Consider the following 19,043-nt stretch of genomic DNA (forward strand, 5'->3'; position numbering starts at 1 on the left):
TGGTTAGCTCAAACAGAGTCAACAATTTAGATTTAAAAAAAAAATCACACCACAGCAGCCACTACAGATGAGTACAAATATCCCTAATAAGGTGATGTGAAGGGGCCCTGTCCATTCCATCCACCCGTCGGTCTGTTTGTTTGAAATAAGAACAAATTTAATGATAAATGTCTTTTATTTTTATTTTTTTCACAGCATCCAAATTCTGAACGGGCGCATTTTTGCTATTTATCACCGTTTATCATCGGTTTGGCTTTTTCTGTATTTGTTTCCTTGGCTACAAAATATGGTTCAAAGATTTGTTTCAGATGACGGTTTTCAGAGCAAAACTCTTCCAAGAAACTTTTTTTGAACACAACGTGTTTATTTAATACTTTTATTTATGGACCTATATTTTTTTTATCCCACACTTAACCAAGAAAACTTCACCCAGCGTTTTTGGAACTCTATTGAAGAAAGAAGTTTTTGCTTCAGGTTTAATTATTTTGTCTCTCGCTGCTTCAGCTCAAATCTACGGCAGCGTAGAGCTGCCACACCAAGAAAATAAAAACCGGGACGTATCACGTTATTTCGTGATACGTATCTCGGAATTTCGTGATAGTATCTCGGAATTTCGTGATACGTATCTCGGAATTCCGTGATAGTATCTCGGAATTCCGTGATAGTATCTCGGAATTCCGTGATAGTATCTCGGAATTTCGTGATACGTATCACGTTATTTCGTGATAAAATGTTATGTTGACCCGCGACCTGCGTTTGCGGATTAAGCGGTTTAGAAGATGAATGAATGAATGACTGAATGAATGAATGAATGAATGAATGAATGTCATGTTGACATGATGGAGCTTGTATCCATGCAGCCGGCTGTGTCCCTCCAGCTCATCAATGAGGAACGACCCTCAAGAGGGTCCGACTCGTTTTTCCTCCGGTATAGCCCCATCTTTTTCAAGTGTCGTCTTAGGGTACGCATGCTTATATAAATTTCATCCACGGAGCCCAAAAACTGTAAAATCTCACCATGTCTCAAGCCAAGCATGAAATATAATTCAATGGCATCATGTAAAGGAGCCATGATTTACTGATGGCCAGCAGACAGTAAATGAAACCACTTTAAAAAGTCCTATCACGTTATTTCGTGAAACGTATCACAAAATAACGAGATACGTATCACAAAATTACGTGATACTATCACGAAATTCCGAGATACGTATCACGAAATTCCGAGATACTATCACGAAATTCCGAGATACGTATCACGAAATAACGTGATACGTCCCGGTTTTTATTTTCTTGGTGTGGCAGCTCTACGCTTCCGTACAAATCAGTGTGACTCTTGCATGAATAACACAATAAACTGACTTCATGTCTAGACAGAGTTTTCTAACCGGGAGTACCGCGGTGTCATCCGCGTGTGGTTTTCCGGTGAACGTCCCGCCCACTGTTTCCGGTTACAGCTCAGCGGTGAGTTTTCTTTGCGCTCTGATTGGCTTGTCGTGTCAGCTGGCGAATGGGCGTGGACCTGCTTGAGTTTAAACCGCAGAGCCAGTGGGCTCATCAGCGCTCGGAGGTACAGCAGACTGGTGACGGCCTGGTCCACGGCTAAGACATGTCCACAGGTGAGTCCTCTGTGGAGCGAACAGCAAACCAGGATGTTATCTATTCGAGTACTAACATTTTAATACAAATTAAAAGTGGAAGTTACCCTGAGAGAATGAGAACTTGTTAACTTTTTGAAATCCACATTTGTTCATAACTTACAGAAGTTGTTGAATGTGTGTGTTCATATTTATCAAGGCTTCTGGCAACTCCTGTTCTCTTCCCATATTCTACTTTTAACTTCATCGTGTATAAATTTCATACTATCCACACAAACTGTCATGACTAATACTGTAACAGTGGTTTTTACCATAAACCACAATGACTTGGATGTAATATTTGTTCAATTCCAGTTTGTACACTAGATATTTTTAAAGCTGTAACTTTGCTTCAAAGGGCTGTTGGGTATTTTTGCTCCCTGAAATCATCTTAGATGAGCGTCACGTTTTTCTTCAAGTGCAACATGATTCATGGTTTCCCTCCAACTGCTGTCACATTTTCCGCAGACTTAGAGCTTGAGCTTGGCGAGTTGCTGCATGAATTCCAGGATGTGGTGGAGGAGCTGAAGTCCCCTTCTAGAAGCAGATCTCATGCCTACCAGCACATCCTGCAGGAGGCGAAAAGTCGCACAGGAATGGGGGAAGACAGCGGGGTGGAAGATTCAGATTACAGTGAGTGACAGATTTGTTACCTGTGTCATTGTAATAAAAATAATGTTGATCATTCAGAGGGTTGGGGAAGTAAAGCCTTTCTGGCGCATCAATTTCAGGTGGGTGAGGTTGCATAAAGTCTATTTATCAGCACAAACAACTGCAGCTTGACATTTTCAATTTGCATGGAATTAGTGGTACAAGAGGACACGTCCCTGGACTCTTGTATTAAAGTGGCTGTTTTGCTCATGACAATACAGTTGATGCACTGGAATGAACTGCAATTTTAGATAACCTATCGTCTGTAATTGTCTGAGTTTTTCGCTGCTTTATCCGTTGTGTTTGTCGACAGTTATGAGATAAAAGGAGGAAGCGAGCTTCTCTGCTCCCATGCGTCGTCATTATTGTAACTCTTTTGGCCCCCCGAACATTTCTCGAGCCAAACACGCTCACAAAAGCTGACACTCACAGCGAGTATGCCTTTGCCTTCACTTGACTGTGTGCTGCAGTCATTGTGTTTGGCTGTATCATTGTGTTACAGTTGTTGTCATAGTAGGTGTTGATCATTTGCATGGGCTGGCCTTGCTGCTTGTCATCTGTTTATCTCTACTAACCCCCCCCCCCCCCCCCCCTGCCTCCCACCCCCCCCAGGCAGCGAAGCTTCTTTGGGAAACAGTTTGAACACCAGCGAGGAGGAGCTGCACACAGCAGGCATAACGCTGGCACCAAAAGGTACGAGAGTCTCCCATCAGCCTATCTGCATCCAGATAGCCCCACTGAAACGGCGATCACTATCACGTCTGCTCTGATCACTATCACAGCCTCAGAGAAACACACAAACCCCTCCAGGAGCTGGGAGCTCTTTAGTTTTTAACACAACAAAGCCCCACCGCTGTGGTCGTGATGTCACAGCTGCTCCCTCCTGCATGCTTCCTGCTGGGGCTATTTGTGTTTTTACATGTCGAGACAGGCTCAGGTGTGTTTGAATGACATAAGCTACCATTACCTTTCAAAAAGGTGACCAGGGTGTGTCACTCACAGAGAGCCTTACCTCATTTACGACAGAGACCCCAGCTGGATCCACCAAGCTGTGGAGAAATGGCTTTAAAATATAAAGCTCAAGATGAGCTTCATCATAAATTGCAGAAAAGAAACTGTGGCTCTTTTCTTGAAACTCAGAAGCTGTTTGCTAAAAAATGTGCAGTCATTTTTAGTTTTCACGTCTGATCCAATGGAAATACCATAAAACTCAGCCACATTTCTCCACAAAAATGTTCCACTGCTGCTTTTTTTCCTTCAGATTCTCAAATTTCTTGACTTTCTCTCCTCTTTCTGCAGCCAAGCTGGGAGACACAAGAGATCTTGAGAGTTTTATCAACATGTTGGACCAGGAACTTGCAGGTTTGTCTGTTGGAGAATTACACCCCCTATCACTCAATCTCAATTTATTCTCTTTTCACTTGACAAGTTAGTAATGTTGGTAGACGCTCACAGAGCTCACATTACACACTGAAGTAGTATTGTGTGGTAGAGGCCACTTTGTGTCTACTCTGTGCAACACCCCCAGTTTATCTCTTCGCACCTCTTGTGTGTAAATGTGTCTGGATGATCTGAACTACCTTTAGTGATAATAGCATACTTGACTGCATGAGCATTGTGGTTCTGCTATCAGCACTAAAGCAGTGGTGTTTCAGAGGCTGTGAACACAAGCCCTGTGAACACACACCCCCACACACACTCACAAACCGCAAAAGAACAAAGCATACATCCTCTGCTATCAGTAATCTAGACATAGAGATAACTAATGTTACAAATTAATCATAAACCCCCTACATCTTTACAAGGCTGTTATTCAGTGTTTGCTTGGCTTCTTATTCTGGCTTCTTACCTTCTGCAGTTTTCTCTTTCTGTTTTGCAGAAATGTGAACAGAGGGAAGAAGCAGGCCCTAAAGATGAGGGGGTGAAGAGGGCCAGTGGCGATGTGGCCATGCAGACCTGAGAGAGCCAAGTCATCCTTTGGCACCTCAAGGGGAAAATTTTAACATTAGAGATTAAAAGGACATTTCCAAATTAAAAACTCCCTAAGACTGCTGCAATGTCATGTCCTGTCACCATGAAGATGTCCCTGCAGCATCAAATGTGGAATGTGTGACACATTCTTGAAATTAAACAAAGCCTGTCTGTTCAGGATGAAAAAGGAAAAGCTGCAAGGAGAATAGAGAGAATATTTCATGCTCCATTTAAAATTACTAAAAGGGCTATGCCAGTGAAGGGCCCTAAATCCTGAGTGCCATTTTCAACAGGCTGATCTTCCTTCAGCTGAAAATTTACAAACGGCACTTCAGCTCTAGACTAATTTTAAATTCGACTGATTTGGATTTGCCATGTACCAATCAGATTTTAATTCCAGTGTACAGTTCTTGTTAATATTCTTTTTTTTTTTTTAAATGTATCTAAGTGTTGTACAGATTGATGCACATATTATAAATAAAAGGAAATATTGATGAGATGTTTTTCTACTTCATTGCTTCTGTTGATTTGTGTAAAACTAAATCTAATCTTGGCTCCAGACTGAGCGTGGAGAAACTCCTGGCCTCGCTGCCCACATCTGATTCAACACGTAATGTGGAAAGACCCTGACAGCACTGACAACAAATTATATTCAATGTGCCTACACCCTCACTGTCCCCTGATTTGACTGAGCCTACTATCATACCACATGAGCTACTCTTTTTCTTTTTTGTTTGCACCCCTGCTTTTTCTGTCTGTTTTGATTATGCTTTGAGTTTCTCTGCTGCCACCATATCAGGAAACCCACAAATTTAGCTCAGGCATCATGTGAAGGGAAGTGTGTCAGCTGTTCTCAATGCAACAATGCTCATTTAGATTTTCTGCTGTAAGCAGGGCTTTGACTCTGCTATAACTTATTGTCACAACTCTGAGCACAAAGAAGATTGTTCTGCTTTGTTTGCTTTGTCTGTAATGTAGTGTTGGTGGCTTTCTAACTGAATTTTCTGACATGGTTGGGTCTAATTTCCAACATCATTTCATCGTAGAGAAGGTTTACGTTTGTAGGTGTCTTCTTGTCAGAGAAATGCCTCTTGGTTAAACAGACAAGGTTAAAATGAATGCTGTGTTGTTAAATTACCATTTGTACTCGTGACTTCTGATTTTACATTGAACGACATCTATTCCAGCTGAAGTATGCACAATTATTTTAAGTTTGCTGCAGAACTGCAAGAGTTGAGGATAAGGTTGAATGAGGATCCAATTTGAACAATCTCTGAAATATTTAGCTGCACAGCTTATTGTAGTCACATGAGACTCTGGTTTCAGAGTGATGAAGAGTGAAGGAAAACTTGGAAAGAGAGATTTTAGGGTTCAGCAGATTATTGAATTATCCTTTTTTTCTCCTAAAAAATACACAAGCAGCTGGTTGATCGCCCATCATCTGTTCACTGGTCTGGGTGATACATTATAGATAGACTGCCCGAGTAGAGATGCCTTTCGACATTGTGTCAGTAGCAAGTGATTAAATAGAGGAAGGCTAGATGTTTAAAACACTGTCCTTTGTCTGTTTGTGTTTCATTAAAAGACAGTTTTTTCACCACCTCAAACTGTAATTAAATATTTAACTCCGATGCCTTGGAATTGGCTCTGGCCTCGGGAGAAAGGGAGAATGTAGCAGTAAAATAGACGAGCTTAAAATTTGACATCATTAAAATGTACAGGGGAACAGTGGTTCCAAAAAAGAGACAGAAAGGAAAACCAGAGAGTTCCAACAATAGGAAAACACATAGGGGTAACCTGCTCCTGCCGCGTCGTCTGTTCTACTTAGAAAACGGCAAAGATGACTGATTGAGGCCACTGCTGTTCAGGTTAGTAACAAACAAAGTTGTCTTTGACATGATGGAGCTTCCCTTGCAAATGAAGGACACATCCTGTTTTCAAAGAGAGAAGGCAAGGAATTGCAAAAATGCAGGAAATGTGGTGACGTCTTACAAATGCAGCTCAGAGATTTTTTTTTTCTTTTTCGACATCGCTCCTGTTCTTTAATCCACCCCCTCAATTCACTGCACACAAAAAGTCACCAGCCACTAATTACCCGTATGATTTTTATTAGATTGCTCTTCAGGATCTGATGTAATATATCAGTTTGTCTTCGGGGAGCAGCTCCCCATTGTTTAACTAATTACAGAGACCAGCTTTTGATTGGCAGTCCACTCGAGTGAGGGGCCAAAATGTCAGCCGGTCTCCTTGTTTAGATAACAGACAGAATGAATGATGAATGAAGCATTCGCTGGCTGGTAATTTAAAGTGAAATGATGTTATGATGAGATGGTGAGTGGGGAAAGAGGGATGAAGACATAATAAATATGTCCCACCCCTTGCTCCTCACCTATGGGCTCAGGCACCTTAGTAATAAATGTCACATGGACTTAAAATCTCTGCACACAGTTCCGGTTTGTTTTAAGCTAGTTAGCAAGCTAATGAAGATGTAATTGAGTATAGCAAAAAAGGAGACACTTATTATCAGACAATGAGTAAATGAAGCAGAGATATGGCCTGTGCAGCGAGGCTATCACGGCCGAGACAAGAACAGCATGCAGAGCACGCAGCCCCTCCGTCATCTGCCTGATGAGAGACTGGAGCAACGCCGCTCCCCTGAGAGCTCCCCAAATGATCCAGGCTAACCACGCTCTCCCAAGGAATTAGCCAGCACAACCATCCAACGCACACACCGAACAACAGAAGACACACAAAGCCGAGACCAGCCTGTGAGCTGGGATCAAGACTCAGATCACTGCTCTGGTGTTGGAGCACAACTCTCCACAGGCAGAATGAGGAGCTTTGACCATATCACTGGAAATGAGATAATATCTCTTGTGTGACCTCACATCAATATCGAGTCAGATATTCATGGACCACATAAAGACCCGAGTGCAGTGGTCCATAGCTTTATATTTTAGCTCATGCTAAAGGCGTTTTGGTTTTACTGGTTATTCCACTCCTTTGGTTCAATGGAATGGATTGTTGTGAAATCTATGGATCTTTTTCCAGAGCATATATTAAGACTTCCTCCAGCACCATTGTTGACATTTCACTGAAATGTCTGTTGGATAGATCGTCATGAAATTAGCTACAGGCCTTTGTGTTGTCCATAAATTTGATCCTGTCAATTTTTTTTTTTGGTTAACACCAGACCCAGGTCAAAAGTTCATACTGTTTTTGAATGAATGACATCACATCGGCTTTGGCTCTGCTCTACTTGTGTGTTTGTGCTTAATTAAATTAGAAACTAACAGTAACCATAGCACCTGTCTAGCCTGACTGACCACTCAAAGCAGATTCAACACAAGCCAGCGTTCACTCATCAACACAGCCGTGGTCTAGACTATTATATAAGGTGCTGATAAGATAAGCATCAGTGTTACCTTGTTCATTTAATCATTTTACCATACGGATGTTTTTTCTTCAACCAGAGCACTCTCAAGTGTAGATTAGGACGTGTTTGATTTGTGTACAAATGCAAGAGTTTATCTTAAGGTGAAAATCAGAATTTGTGGGTTTCATTAACATATCATAAATAATCAAAACAGCTTGTTTTCTTCTGTGTTTAGTAAAATCATTGATGAAAACAAACCTTTCACAGCATCACAAAACAAAATCTTAAAGTGATGTGGATCATAAAATGAAACTAATTTATGATGCAATATTCATTCTGGTAAAAACAAATTTATCATCCTTAATTTTTAAACCATTACGCAGTGTAAACATTTTAATAGCTTATTTGGAATTTACTAAGTCACTGACAATGTAAATCTCAGTTTCAACCTATGGTCACCACGCCATTTCCTGTTGACTTCCCAGACAGCCTTGTAAGGAAGAGGTAACCCGTGTAATTATTTTCGGACAAGCACACAGCAGAAAAACGTGACTCATTCATCCTTCCTTAGAACTGAAATGAGCCATTGCATCACTTTTGACTGGGGATTTCTTCATGCTACTTCACCCTTCGCCTTTCAAGTCACACAGGCAATTTATTAGAATTCATTACTGAAACTGAGAGAAACAACACAAAACCTGTAAGAGACCACAAATGTAGTCATTTCTTGTCAATTCTTGTATTACTGAGTGCCTTTGTACTTAAAATAATGTCCAATATAGGGATTAGTTGCATAGTGAACACTGCTGTGAAATGGGAATAAAAGCTAACAGATGTTACATGAGTGCAAGTGACAGTGAACATAGTTTTAACAAATGCCATGGGCTACCTAGTGGGCAGGAAAAATGTTGTTTAATGCTGTAATGCACTGTGGCAGTAAGATGTCATTCACACTAGTGGGTCTCACACTAGGTTTCTGGTGTGTTAGTAGTGTCAGCAGCGCGAATCGAAACAAATGTGTACAATTTCTAACATCTCAGAGTTGACATGAGAGTTGTCCGTGGACTGCTTTGCTGTTTAAACTTTCAATTTAGCTGCTTTCCAATCGATCAACCGTCCTCTTTATGACACGACTACTAATTACAACCCATGGTAAATGAGAAACTTGAAATCGATTTTATGCAGGCTTTGTGAAAATGCATTAATTTGTATTCATATCATTTTTAAACGACAAACATACCGGTAGTACGAGACGAGGTGAAGTTGAAGTATTTCATATTTGAAAAGGATTTAGAAGTTTTATGAGGTCAGCTATTCATAAAACTTCATATTAAGTATTAGTTTCATGTTTTGGGTAAAAAAGTGCCTTTCAGTTTGTCACACAAACCGAGTATACAGGACTAGCATTCAGGCATCACTGACAAATAAACGTCTCCGCCTCTCGGGGTAAAAGTAAGCTAACTTCAAAGGATGTATCGAGTATTAAACAGAAACAAGTATGCTTTTTGTGTGTGTGTGTGTGTGTGTGTGTGTGTGTGTGTGTGTGTGTGTGTGTGTGTGTGTGTGTGTGTGTGTGTGTGTGTGTGTGTGTGTGTGTGTGTGTGTGTGTGTGTGTGTGTGTGTGTGTGTGGGGAGAGGAACTCATGTATTCAAGTCAGTCTCAATGTATTTGATCTGAAAGGTCTATAAAAAGCCTGGTAGCATGGATTAGCACTGCATATCAAATTGATGCCACTGAGAGTGAACATAATGTGATCTAAGTGATAAGATACTTTAAGGAAGTCCTCTGGGAGTCCTCTGTAGTCAGTACCAGAGCAGCGCAGGCTGGCAAGTTCAGACGCCAAACTGATGCAACCTTCCCTTGCCACCAGCAACCTAGATCTGAAAAAAGGCATTAGTGGACTGCCATCTGATGGTGAACTCCAGCTGATGCAATTTAAAGATAATGGGTCACACCTCAGCTGCAGAAACAACTTGGTAAAAGTAGCTCAAATCTGCAAGTCAACGCTGCGAACTATGCAAGCACGTCAGAAGGCAGTTGTGAATCTTCCCAGCAAACTTGTTCTCCCAACACACCGTCAGACCCCAAACAACGACTAGAAAAATTAGCCGTCGAGCAATATCTCTTGGAAACAGGATTTTCTGGACAGAAAACAGGATAGATACCATGTAGAGGCTTAAAATGTGCTTGTTTCCTGCTGTTGTTACTTCCCTCACTCACACTGGGAGGATACATGCTGTAGTCTCAGCGTCCTCCTTGGGATTTCGAGGCTATCCATCTTACAGGGGGGAGATCATTAAATAGTCGAAAGGCAGCTTTAGGCCAGGGGCAGGTGGGACTGCTTGTACTGGATGGAGTAACGGCTGTTACTGTGCTTTACTGGGCCCCCATAAAAACCAAAACAGCCTCTTTAGCTGTTGAAAAGCTCATTACTGTAGAGGTCGTTCCATTCTCACAAAGCAGCTGCAGTTTGTCACACCCACTCACCGCCATATACAAATATACAAATATATATATATATATATATATATATATATATATATATATATATATAAATATATATATATATATATATATATATATATATATATATAATACACACACACACACACACATATATATATATACACACACACAGTGCCTTGTGAAAGTATTGGCCCCCCCCAAAACTTTTTGACATTTTGTCACATTTCAGGCTTCAAACTTAAAGATAACAAACTGAAAATATTTTTGAAGAATCAACAACATGTGAGACACAATCGTGAAGTGGAACCAGATTTATTCAACATTTTATATTGCGTTTAAAAAAATAAAACTGAAAAGTAGGATGTGCAAATGTGAGACCAAATGGCACACAGGTGCATTCTGTTTTGTCATTGCTGTCATTTAGGTCAACATTGGATCATTCAGACGTCATCAGAGAACTTCTGGAGTCGGTTAGCTGAGCTGAGAGAACAGGGGGCCAATACTTTTGTATATCCTACTTTTCAGTTTTTTATTTGTAAAATAAAAAACTATATACAGTATATATATAATACATTTATATTATATATACACTGTACATATATATAAACACACACACACACACACACACACACACACACACACACACACACACACACACACACACACACACACACACACACACACACACACACACACACACACACACACACGGCATTTAAATTTTTTCTAAACAAAAACTCACATTGTAAGACTAAATGCAGTTAGCAATGAATTTGTCCTTGCTAACAAGTGCTGTCTGGCAAGCCACAGCTTGTAGCTTATACCTCTGTGCCACAGGACTCTATCGACATCCAAAAATCATAAAAACACATAAAACAGCCATGCTATCGGGTGATACTCCAGCTAATTATCTGACAACTCTGCGACAGCATCTTCCCTGGACCGTAGCACTATGTTGGGCGCATTTCCCTGAGCATGCTGGGAGATATGGCGCCTTGCTTTGCTTGTTTGATGAGCTTTGAGGAAAGAGCTCCTCTCCCTGTGTTCATTGTAATTAAAGAAAACGTCACCCAGTCTACCAGTCTGGCTCCTGTCTCTGGGTTTTTTAATGTTTTTTTGATGACAGTGAGGTGAATTGCACTGAAGCGTGTGCTGCATCCGGCTGTGACTTGACAGCTAAAACTACTTCATCTGTTTGTAGTATTTGTTGTTAAAAGCAGGAAGGTCAGATATTTGACGTTTTTCCCCAGAAGAACAGTGTTTTCACATGCAGCTCTTACAGAGATGAACACTTAGATTGTTATGTCTTCATTATAATTTTTTTAGGTGAAAAATATACTAAACACTATTATCAGTACCAGACTTGTTGGTCTACTGTCGAATGAAAATGGATGTCATTTTCTATATTGATGAGAACAATAAGATACTACAGGATGGATTTTTTTTTTTCACTATTCCAGCTCCACCCTTAGTGATCGGTACAGTCACATAAATGATGTCAAGATCATTGGTTTGGTCTTCATAAAAGCACAATGTCCCTTGTTAGAAAAACCTATGAAGTCACCAGAACCAATGATTACTTGACATCATTTATGTGGACAGTACCGATTCATAAGGGTGGAGCATGGCAATAGCCTTGAAAAAAACAGTTTAAATTACCACTAGATTGTAGTATCTTTTGGTTCCACTCTACTTCTGGATGAGAAATGCTAATTAGCTTCTTGGTCCACAGAGAAACGTACTAACTCAAGAAAACTAGACTTAAATGATTGAATGAGAGAGTAGCTGTGATAATAGTACTTGCAAAGCAGAAGAAAGAGAAAATGGGCAAGTCGTGTCTGTGTGAGATTGAGGTAGAGCCGCTCAAAATGCATTTAGTACGAGGGAGGAAAGAAGAATGAAAGCAGGAGGAGAGAGAGAGAGAGAAAGAGAGAGAGAGATGGGGTGAGGAAGAGGTTGAGAGGGAGAATAAAATAACACATTTACCATAGTAGAAAATCAAATTCACAGTATCTACATGTAAAGGAGCACACCTTGTATCTCCCCTCGTCAGCCACATCACACCTGCAGCTCTCTCCCAGCGGGGGGCGTTGTGTTATTTGGCACATCCTTAACTCGAATGGGTTCGTCTTGTGTGCTGTCGAGGCAGTCACAACCCCCCATTGGGATATCCCAGCCAATCCTTGAATGATGCTGTCGCTTTGGAAACACATTCACTGAGGTGCCAACAAATCCTGGCTGTAGAAAAGTGTCTGGTTCATAGCTGGTCCCAGTTTCCTACTGGTGGTGTTGTTACGGGAAGTTTGGACTAATTTCAGACTTAAGGTGCCGCATTGCTGAGGGACTTTGACCCCGTTTTCCTTTTGATGCACCACATCACTGCTCTTTCCATGGCCTTCCCTTTGGTGCTTGATTCTGTGGCTTTTTTTTAAAGGGCCGCGTGTCCGACATGGTGTTCCCCAAAGCTACCAGGTCCACCCCTGCCAATTATCAGTGACATCTGGTAGGATTTAACAGCATATGGAAAATTGCATAGCAAAAACAGACTGGCCTCTTCTGACATTTCTCATCTTTGATAGTTCACTCTTAACTTCACTCAGTTTTAACCCAGTTCATGTGTGTGTCGGTGCCAGTGGAGTCTGACCTCTCACCACCCGGGATCAGCCAGCAGAGGGGGACAGTGTACATAGGTTCATACTGTGTCTTAATGGGCTGTTCATTCAAATGCCAACAGCAAGGGAAACGATAAAACGATAAAAAAGCAGGAGCGCAAGGTGCAAGAGCTTTTAAGGCGAACCTCATTCCCTCATCACTAGATGACAATGGGATGGTCAGACATATTATTTGTGGTGCTGACAGCAAAAGTCATTCAAGAGTGGAGCAAGTTGTCAATTTAAAAACAAGACTGGAAGCGACCAGTTATCACCTGGCATTAAAATCCAAACCTCATGACCTGTTTTTATTACTTTCTGTATAATATTTAAATATGTGTATTATTTTCACTTTTATTTCATGTGCAGTGGGTAGCCTCACAGCAAGACGGTTCTGGGTTCTACTCCTTTCTGTGTGGAGATTGTATGTTCCCCATGTGTCTGTGTGGGTTCTCTCTCCAGGTTCTCCGCCCACCTACCAAAAACATGCAATTTAGGTGATCAACACCAAATTGTCTGCAGAGGTGAGTGTGGTGCGTGAGTGATTGCCTGTCTGTGTGTGGGCCCTGTGATGCACTGGTGTCTCATCCAGCGTGTACCACACCTCTCGCCCGTAGCCAGCTGGGATAGCCTCCAGCATAACCCTTGACCCTCAAGGTGAATAAGTGGTTGAAAATGAGACGGCTGCGATCGGTTCCCAGGGTACCTAATGAAATTGGTTATATTTATGTACTTGCAGAAGGCACACCATGTTCAAGGATTAGAGGTTTTTTTGTTTCGTTTTTTGTGCTTTAAACAAAACAACCATCTAAAAGAGTCCAAACACTTTGTTGGAACAAACAAGTGTCAGTTCATATCTGTGGGGCTTTCCTTTTGGTTACTCCATAGGGAAAGCCCCGTCATTATTCTGATTAAAGGAACTCAACAACAACAACGAGAACTGTCAGGCAGAATATGACTGTGACTTGGTGTGGACAGTTTTAATTGGAACTACCTTTTCTGGAAAGGTTTTGTTTTGCTCAAGATACATGACGTGTTCTTGGACTGTTTAAAGGCCATATTTAAATATTGTAATGACTGCAGATGAAATCATATTCAACTTCCCAGTTTTCTGAGGGGCAGCAGATGGCGACACATTTCTTAAACATGCCTTGTCTTACATGCTTCAACAGATAGTTGTAATAAAAATAATTTAAATAAACTATTTTGGTGAATTACGAATATATAGAAAGGTTCACATATATTTTTTCAGAACTAAATTTAAATGTAAAGTTCAAGATAAATACATTTCTAAATAACAGGCCACCAACCACATCATTCCAACATGTTTGTTCATTCTATTCTAGAAATAATCATGATGTATTCATGGACTATGTTGGGTCTTTTGGTATTTTGGTGGTTTAGCAACTTGGGCTGTGTTTTTTTTTCACATTTTGTTTTCCTATACTTTATAATGCAGAAATGACAAACAACCTGAACTTCTGCTTCTGTAACAAGTCTGACTATTTGGCACAGTCCTACTACTAACATAAGCACAAGCAGAGAGAGATTTATTAAATGTTCTGTATGTATGAGAGAGCAGCTGCTTGTTTCCGCCTTACTGACTAATGGCTCAGTTTGAAGGCATTGACTGATCAAGAGGTGAGCTCCCTGCAAGAAATCTCAGCTCAGATCAGCCTCCAAGACGTTTCCTCAATGACCCTTTCTCTTTCTGCTACTGGCAGTATTGGTGATGTGCTGACCAGATTGTGATTCTCGCTTTGCTGCTTCTCCAATCATTAAATACCAGGGGAAATTGTAATTGGAATATTGTACTCCATAAAAATGTTGAAGCTTATGTGTATCAAGTATCTAAAAATTGCAGCGCTCATCCAGGATCACTGGTCAAGTTGCAATCAATGCATCAAACTGTAATGCACGACACAGTCTCCGCTACAGCAAGGTACCTAATGGAAATGGTCAGATGTACTTGCAGAATTAATAAATCTATTATTTCTTAGAATAACATATAATAGGATGCAATGTGTGTACATCAAGGCAATCTTTCCACAATCTCCCATTGCTGCAGTTCTACTTTGCATGAATTATAGTGAAATCTGGAGTTATGCACGCAGATAGGCCCCAAGCTGTTAGCCTGTTTTTCTCAAAGGTTTCAATGAGAGAAAAGGAAAGAGGGAGGACTTGGGGGAGGAAGGGGGTGAGGAGTGTGTGTGTGTGTGTGTATGGAGAAGTCCTGGGGGGAGGCTTGCACTTCCTGCAAGAATATTTCTTTTTTAACTCATTCAGAATGGAAATAATAAAAAGTCGTAGAAGGGAGAAAAAGGACTTTGATCAAGCAACTAAAAAAAGTTTTGTGAAACTTTATATATTCCATTTTTTACAGTTTTAATTTGGCACATGGCACAATCATCATGTATGCATCTGGTATACATAAATAAATATTAAATATTTCATACATAAATATACATATAGAGCTCTTACATAGATACCTAGAGTGGTCTTGGTTTACGATGTTCCAACCACACATTTAAATGATTTCTGTCGTTGCTTCATTGTCTGAACAGTGTTTTAATCGTTCTGCAGGTGGGAGTGATATCACCATAGAAGCCCTATACATATATGTATGTATGCCTATATTTATATATATTCAAAGAAATACAAGTGTGCACTGATTTACTGGTTTATTCAGTGCAAACAGGCCACTGTCTGCTTTTGAAGAGAAACTTTTATAAAGTCAGTGGAATCATGTCAGTTAGTTCACTTGAATCTTTAGCTATTTTTTTCTCTTACATGTAAAATAATATTTATCTTGTAATCTTTAAGCAAAATTAGACATAGAACTTTATAACTCTGAAAATAACAAAAGTGCTATTTTGCAACGACAGACACCCAGGGACGCAGCAGGAACACTACTGGTGGTGAATCAAAATCAACAACATGAGAAAGAACTCAGCCCCCACCCTCCAAAAACCACATTATACAACCTACCAACGAAAAAATAGGTGCACGGACACACACACACTCGCACACACTCGCACACACTCGCACACACTCGCACACACACACACGCAAACACACACACACACATACACACACACACACACACACACACACACACACACACACACACACACACACACACACACACACACACACACACACACACACACACACACACACACACACACACACACACACACACACTCACCACTCTTGCATTTGCAAGTTCCGACAATGTGTCTCTTCCTTTATCTCATCCTCTGAACAACGCTCGCACGCAAGGAATGAGAAATCATTTTCACATGCACACAGACACACTGGTGCTCTAAGCAGCATGTGTACGTGCACACTCTGTGGAGATAATATCAGATAGCTTAACAGATAAATTGGTTGAAAAAGATGCACTTTTTTCTTAACAAAACAATCACAGTAACATAGTATTTATCTCTCCCTTCTCATGTCCCAGCAAGAGCTGTCCCAGACAAATTATTTCTATATGAGATTAAAAAAAACAAAAACCCAAACGATAACACCATTTGTGTAGGTATGCAACAGAAAAAAAGCGAGTTGCCCAAAATGGGTTTTAAAATCTCTACATCTACATATCATCTAGGTTCCCATCCTGGTTTCAGTCTCTCATCCTTGAGTCTCATCAGCGTGTAACACAACCCACTTGGAATTGTCTCAAGAAACAGAAATAATAATAATAATAAAAAAAGAACAAGCTTTGTGTAAGGCATTGAAACGTAAAACAAAACTAAAAGGTAATTAAAAAACATTTTGTGAATATCGACGTAGAGGCCATTGTTCAATATGTGTCTCCTGCAGGAGGAAGGGATGGGAAATAAAAAGCACTTCTCTTTGTTTTTTGTTATGATTCAAGAAAAAAGTGTTGCTATCTCCTCAGTCTGCTTAAAAAGGCTTTTAAAATGATTATTTTAGAAAAAACACTGCAGAAAGACCCTCCCCCCCCAATCAGGAGAAGAGAAGCAGTTTAATTTTGGCAGCTCTGCACAACTTGACATCCACGGAGAGCTCTCAGCAACTCTCCTCGTAGTAAAAGTCTAGTTAAATCTCTTCATGTTTTAATCCCACTCATGCCCTTCTCCTACCCTCCCCTCCCTGTGATATTTTATAAAACACAATCCTCTCCTCCATTCGTTCATCCTCCTGCTCCTGCTTCCTCCTCCTCCTCTTCCTCCTCCTCCACCACATCGCCGCCGCCTCCTCCCCCGCCTGCGCCGGCTCCTCCCTGACCTCCTAAAGCTATACGCGGGTGGTTGAGTGGGAGTGCGGCAGGCCAGTGGAGTTGAAGCCGGTTGTGAAAGTGTTGTAGGGGTGTAGATTGGGCATGCCCACCAGTGAATTGGGGATCATGGTGATGGTGTTGGGGGTCATCAGAGGAATGTCGTCCGGAGAGCGTCGGAGAGTGAGCGTGTAGTCAGGCAGCGATGCCAAGCGCAGTGCGCCCTCGTTGCTGTTCCCTGCCTCGCACTCGTTGGTGCGTCTGGTTCATCTGAAGCGACATGATCTCTTCCTCGGGTGCGTGGTGGCCAATGTCATTGGCGGGGTGGTCTGCCGCTGTGGGCTGGGCTGCCCATGGCCGGAGTCCTGTCGACGCTTGTCTTTGCGGTAGTAGAGGGCTGCGAAAGCCAGCACATTGAGGAAAAGCAGCGACGCCCCCACAGCAATGGTGACACTGAGCTCAGTGGAGTAATCTCGAGGGTTCTCCACCACCAGCGGCCCCGTCTCGTCATCGCCCCAAGAGTCTTTGTCATCGCTGTTATAGGCAGGGGACATGGGGGGGCCGCTTGGTGTTTAAACGGCCAGGAGGTTTTTCATTTGGCCTCTTGGTGGACAAGGTGTTCTGGGTGGTCTCTGGTGGTGGCACTTTGGTGGTGGTGGAGGTGTAGTGGAACATATCATGGAGGTTTGTACAGGTGGGGCACTAGGTGTTTCCAGAAGGCCACTTTGGGTTGCGCGGTAGTGATCGCGTACACGTGGCTTCAGGCCGATATGCAGGTACAGCTGGTCCTGCGGGTTGTACTTGGACCAGGCCACCTCTTCGAAGCGGTTGGCCTTGGTGTGGGATGAACTTGGTGTCCTGGGGAACCGGTTTGTTGGGATCACTACAGGCAGGGAGGAGAGACAAAGGTGGCATTGTCAATAAAGATTATAAAATCACATTTCATCATTCCTGCAGGGATAGGATGCATGTCAAAATTCTAAAAAGAAAGATAGCAGTTAATAATTGATCCAGGTGTGTATGATGACTGACAATGATTTATCCTATCCAACTATTATCCCGCTGAATTTTCCATTATCTTTTTCAGTTACACACAATCTCTGTTCAGCGCAACTCAGTCCCTCTCCTCTTTCAGACACTTATCTGTGGGCATAATGTGGCTGTCGGTCTCATCCCCCCTCTCTCCCGTCTCCCCAGATGTGGTTCTTAATTCTGTTCTGATGCAGTCCAATGACAAAGCAGGGCACGGGCTTTTTAAGTAAACACATATGAATAAGTCAGCAGGCTTTAGGACTTGCGTCGGGAGGCATCTTGTTGTTGATAATCCAATGCTGGTGGAGCCCCTCCGCTAATTGCTTTGGGAAGGCAGCACAGTGTGCATTGGCATCCCGTGCACTAATGCAAAGTGGACCATATTAATCAAGATACTAAGAGGAAACAGTGTTTGTGTGCATCCATGGATATAACAGTGTTTGTTTGGATACATGTGTGAAATTGAATGTGAGGAACAAAAGGGACGTTGCGAGACGAAGATAGAAATACTCTCAATGCAGTTCCTCTTTGATCTACAGAGTTCACTCTTCCACTTTTCAGCTGTCAACACGTTGCCTCAACAGCAGATGTCCAACTATTTCAATTACAGTGAAGTTATTGATTTATTGAATAAATTACCATATACCCACAACCCACAGTCACACAAGTCTGTGTTTGTGGTGCCAGGAATGGGAGTTTCTAGGGGTTCAGGCTATTGCTTTCAGAATAGGTGAAAATGTGAACAAGAACATAGAGAGTAGCGTCTTGAAAATACAATAATTGATGTTGGAAAAGAGGAGTTAAAATTGCTTGTTGGCAAGGAGACAAGGCTCAGCGCAAATATTTCTGTAAATGTCACCAAATATCCCTTTGTGGGTCTGATTATCATGCCAATGGCAAAGTTCAAATTCAGGGATATGCCAGCTATTTTTTTTGTTTTGTTTTGTTTTTCAGAAGGACTGAAAAAAACTCAAAAGACAGCCAAGAGAATTAAAAGCCAAGCCAGAAGAATTCA

At 41.5% G+C, this 19,043-nt stretch overlaps 2 protein-coding genes across 2 annotated transcripts in view; one reads left to right on the forward strand and one right to left on the reverse strand.

Annotated features, from left to right (window-relative positions):
• The first annotated feature begins 1,507 nt into the window (after window positions 1-1,507).
• On the forward strand, window positions 1,508-4,755 carry si:dkey-27i16.2 (regulator of cell cycle RGCC-like). Its single transcript, XM_068325615.1, has 5 exons — window positions 1,508-1,616; window positions 2,103-2,267; window positions 2,898-2,978; window positions 3,585-3,647; window positions 4,165-4,755. The coding sequence occupies exons 1-5, from the start codon at window positions 1,607-1,609 to the stop codon at window positions 4,170-4,172; spliced, it is 327 nt and encodes a 108-aa protein (XP_068181716.1). The 5' UTR covers window positions 1,508-1,606; the 3' UTR covers window positions 4,173-4,755.
• Window positions 4,756-15,921: 11,166 nt separating this feature from the next.
• The window catches only part of nlgn3a (neuroligin 3a), a 117,466-nt gene continuing 114,344 nt past the window's right edge, over window positions 15,922-19,043 (reverse strand). Inside the window, 7 exon segments of the mRNA XM_068326249.1 lie at window positions 15,922-17,250; window positions 17,252-17,317; window positions 17,320-17,556; window positions 17,558-17,683; window positions 17,685-17,723; window positions 17,725-17,838; window positions 17,840-17,879. Of these exon segments, the coding sequence (XP_068182350.1) occupies window positions 17,017-17,250; window positions 17,252-17,317; window positions 17,320-17,556; window positions 17,558-17,683; window positions 17,685-17,723; window positions 17,725-17,838; window positions 17,840-17,879 (856 nt within the window). The 3' untranslated portion in view covers window positions 15,922-17,016.

The sequence above is a fragment of the Antennarius striatus genome, chromosome 10 (genome assembly GCF_040054535.1).
Source record: "Antennarius striatus isolate MH-2024 chromosome 10, ASM4005453v1, whole genome shotgun sequence".
NCBI lineage: Eukaryota > Metazoa > Chordata > Actinopteri > Lophiiformes > Antennariidae > Antennarius > Antennarius striatus.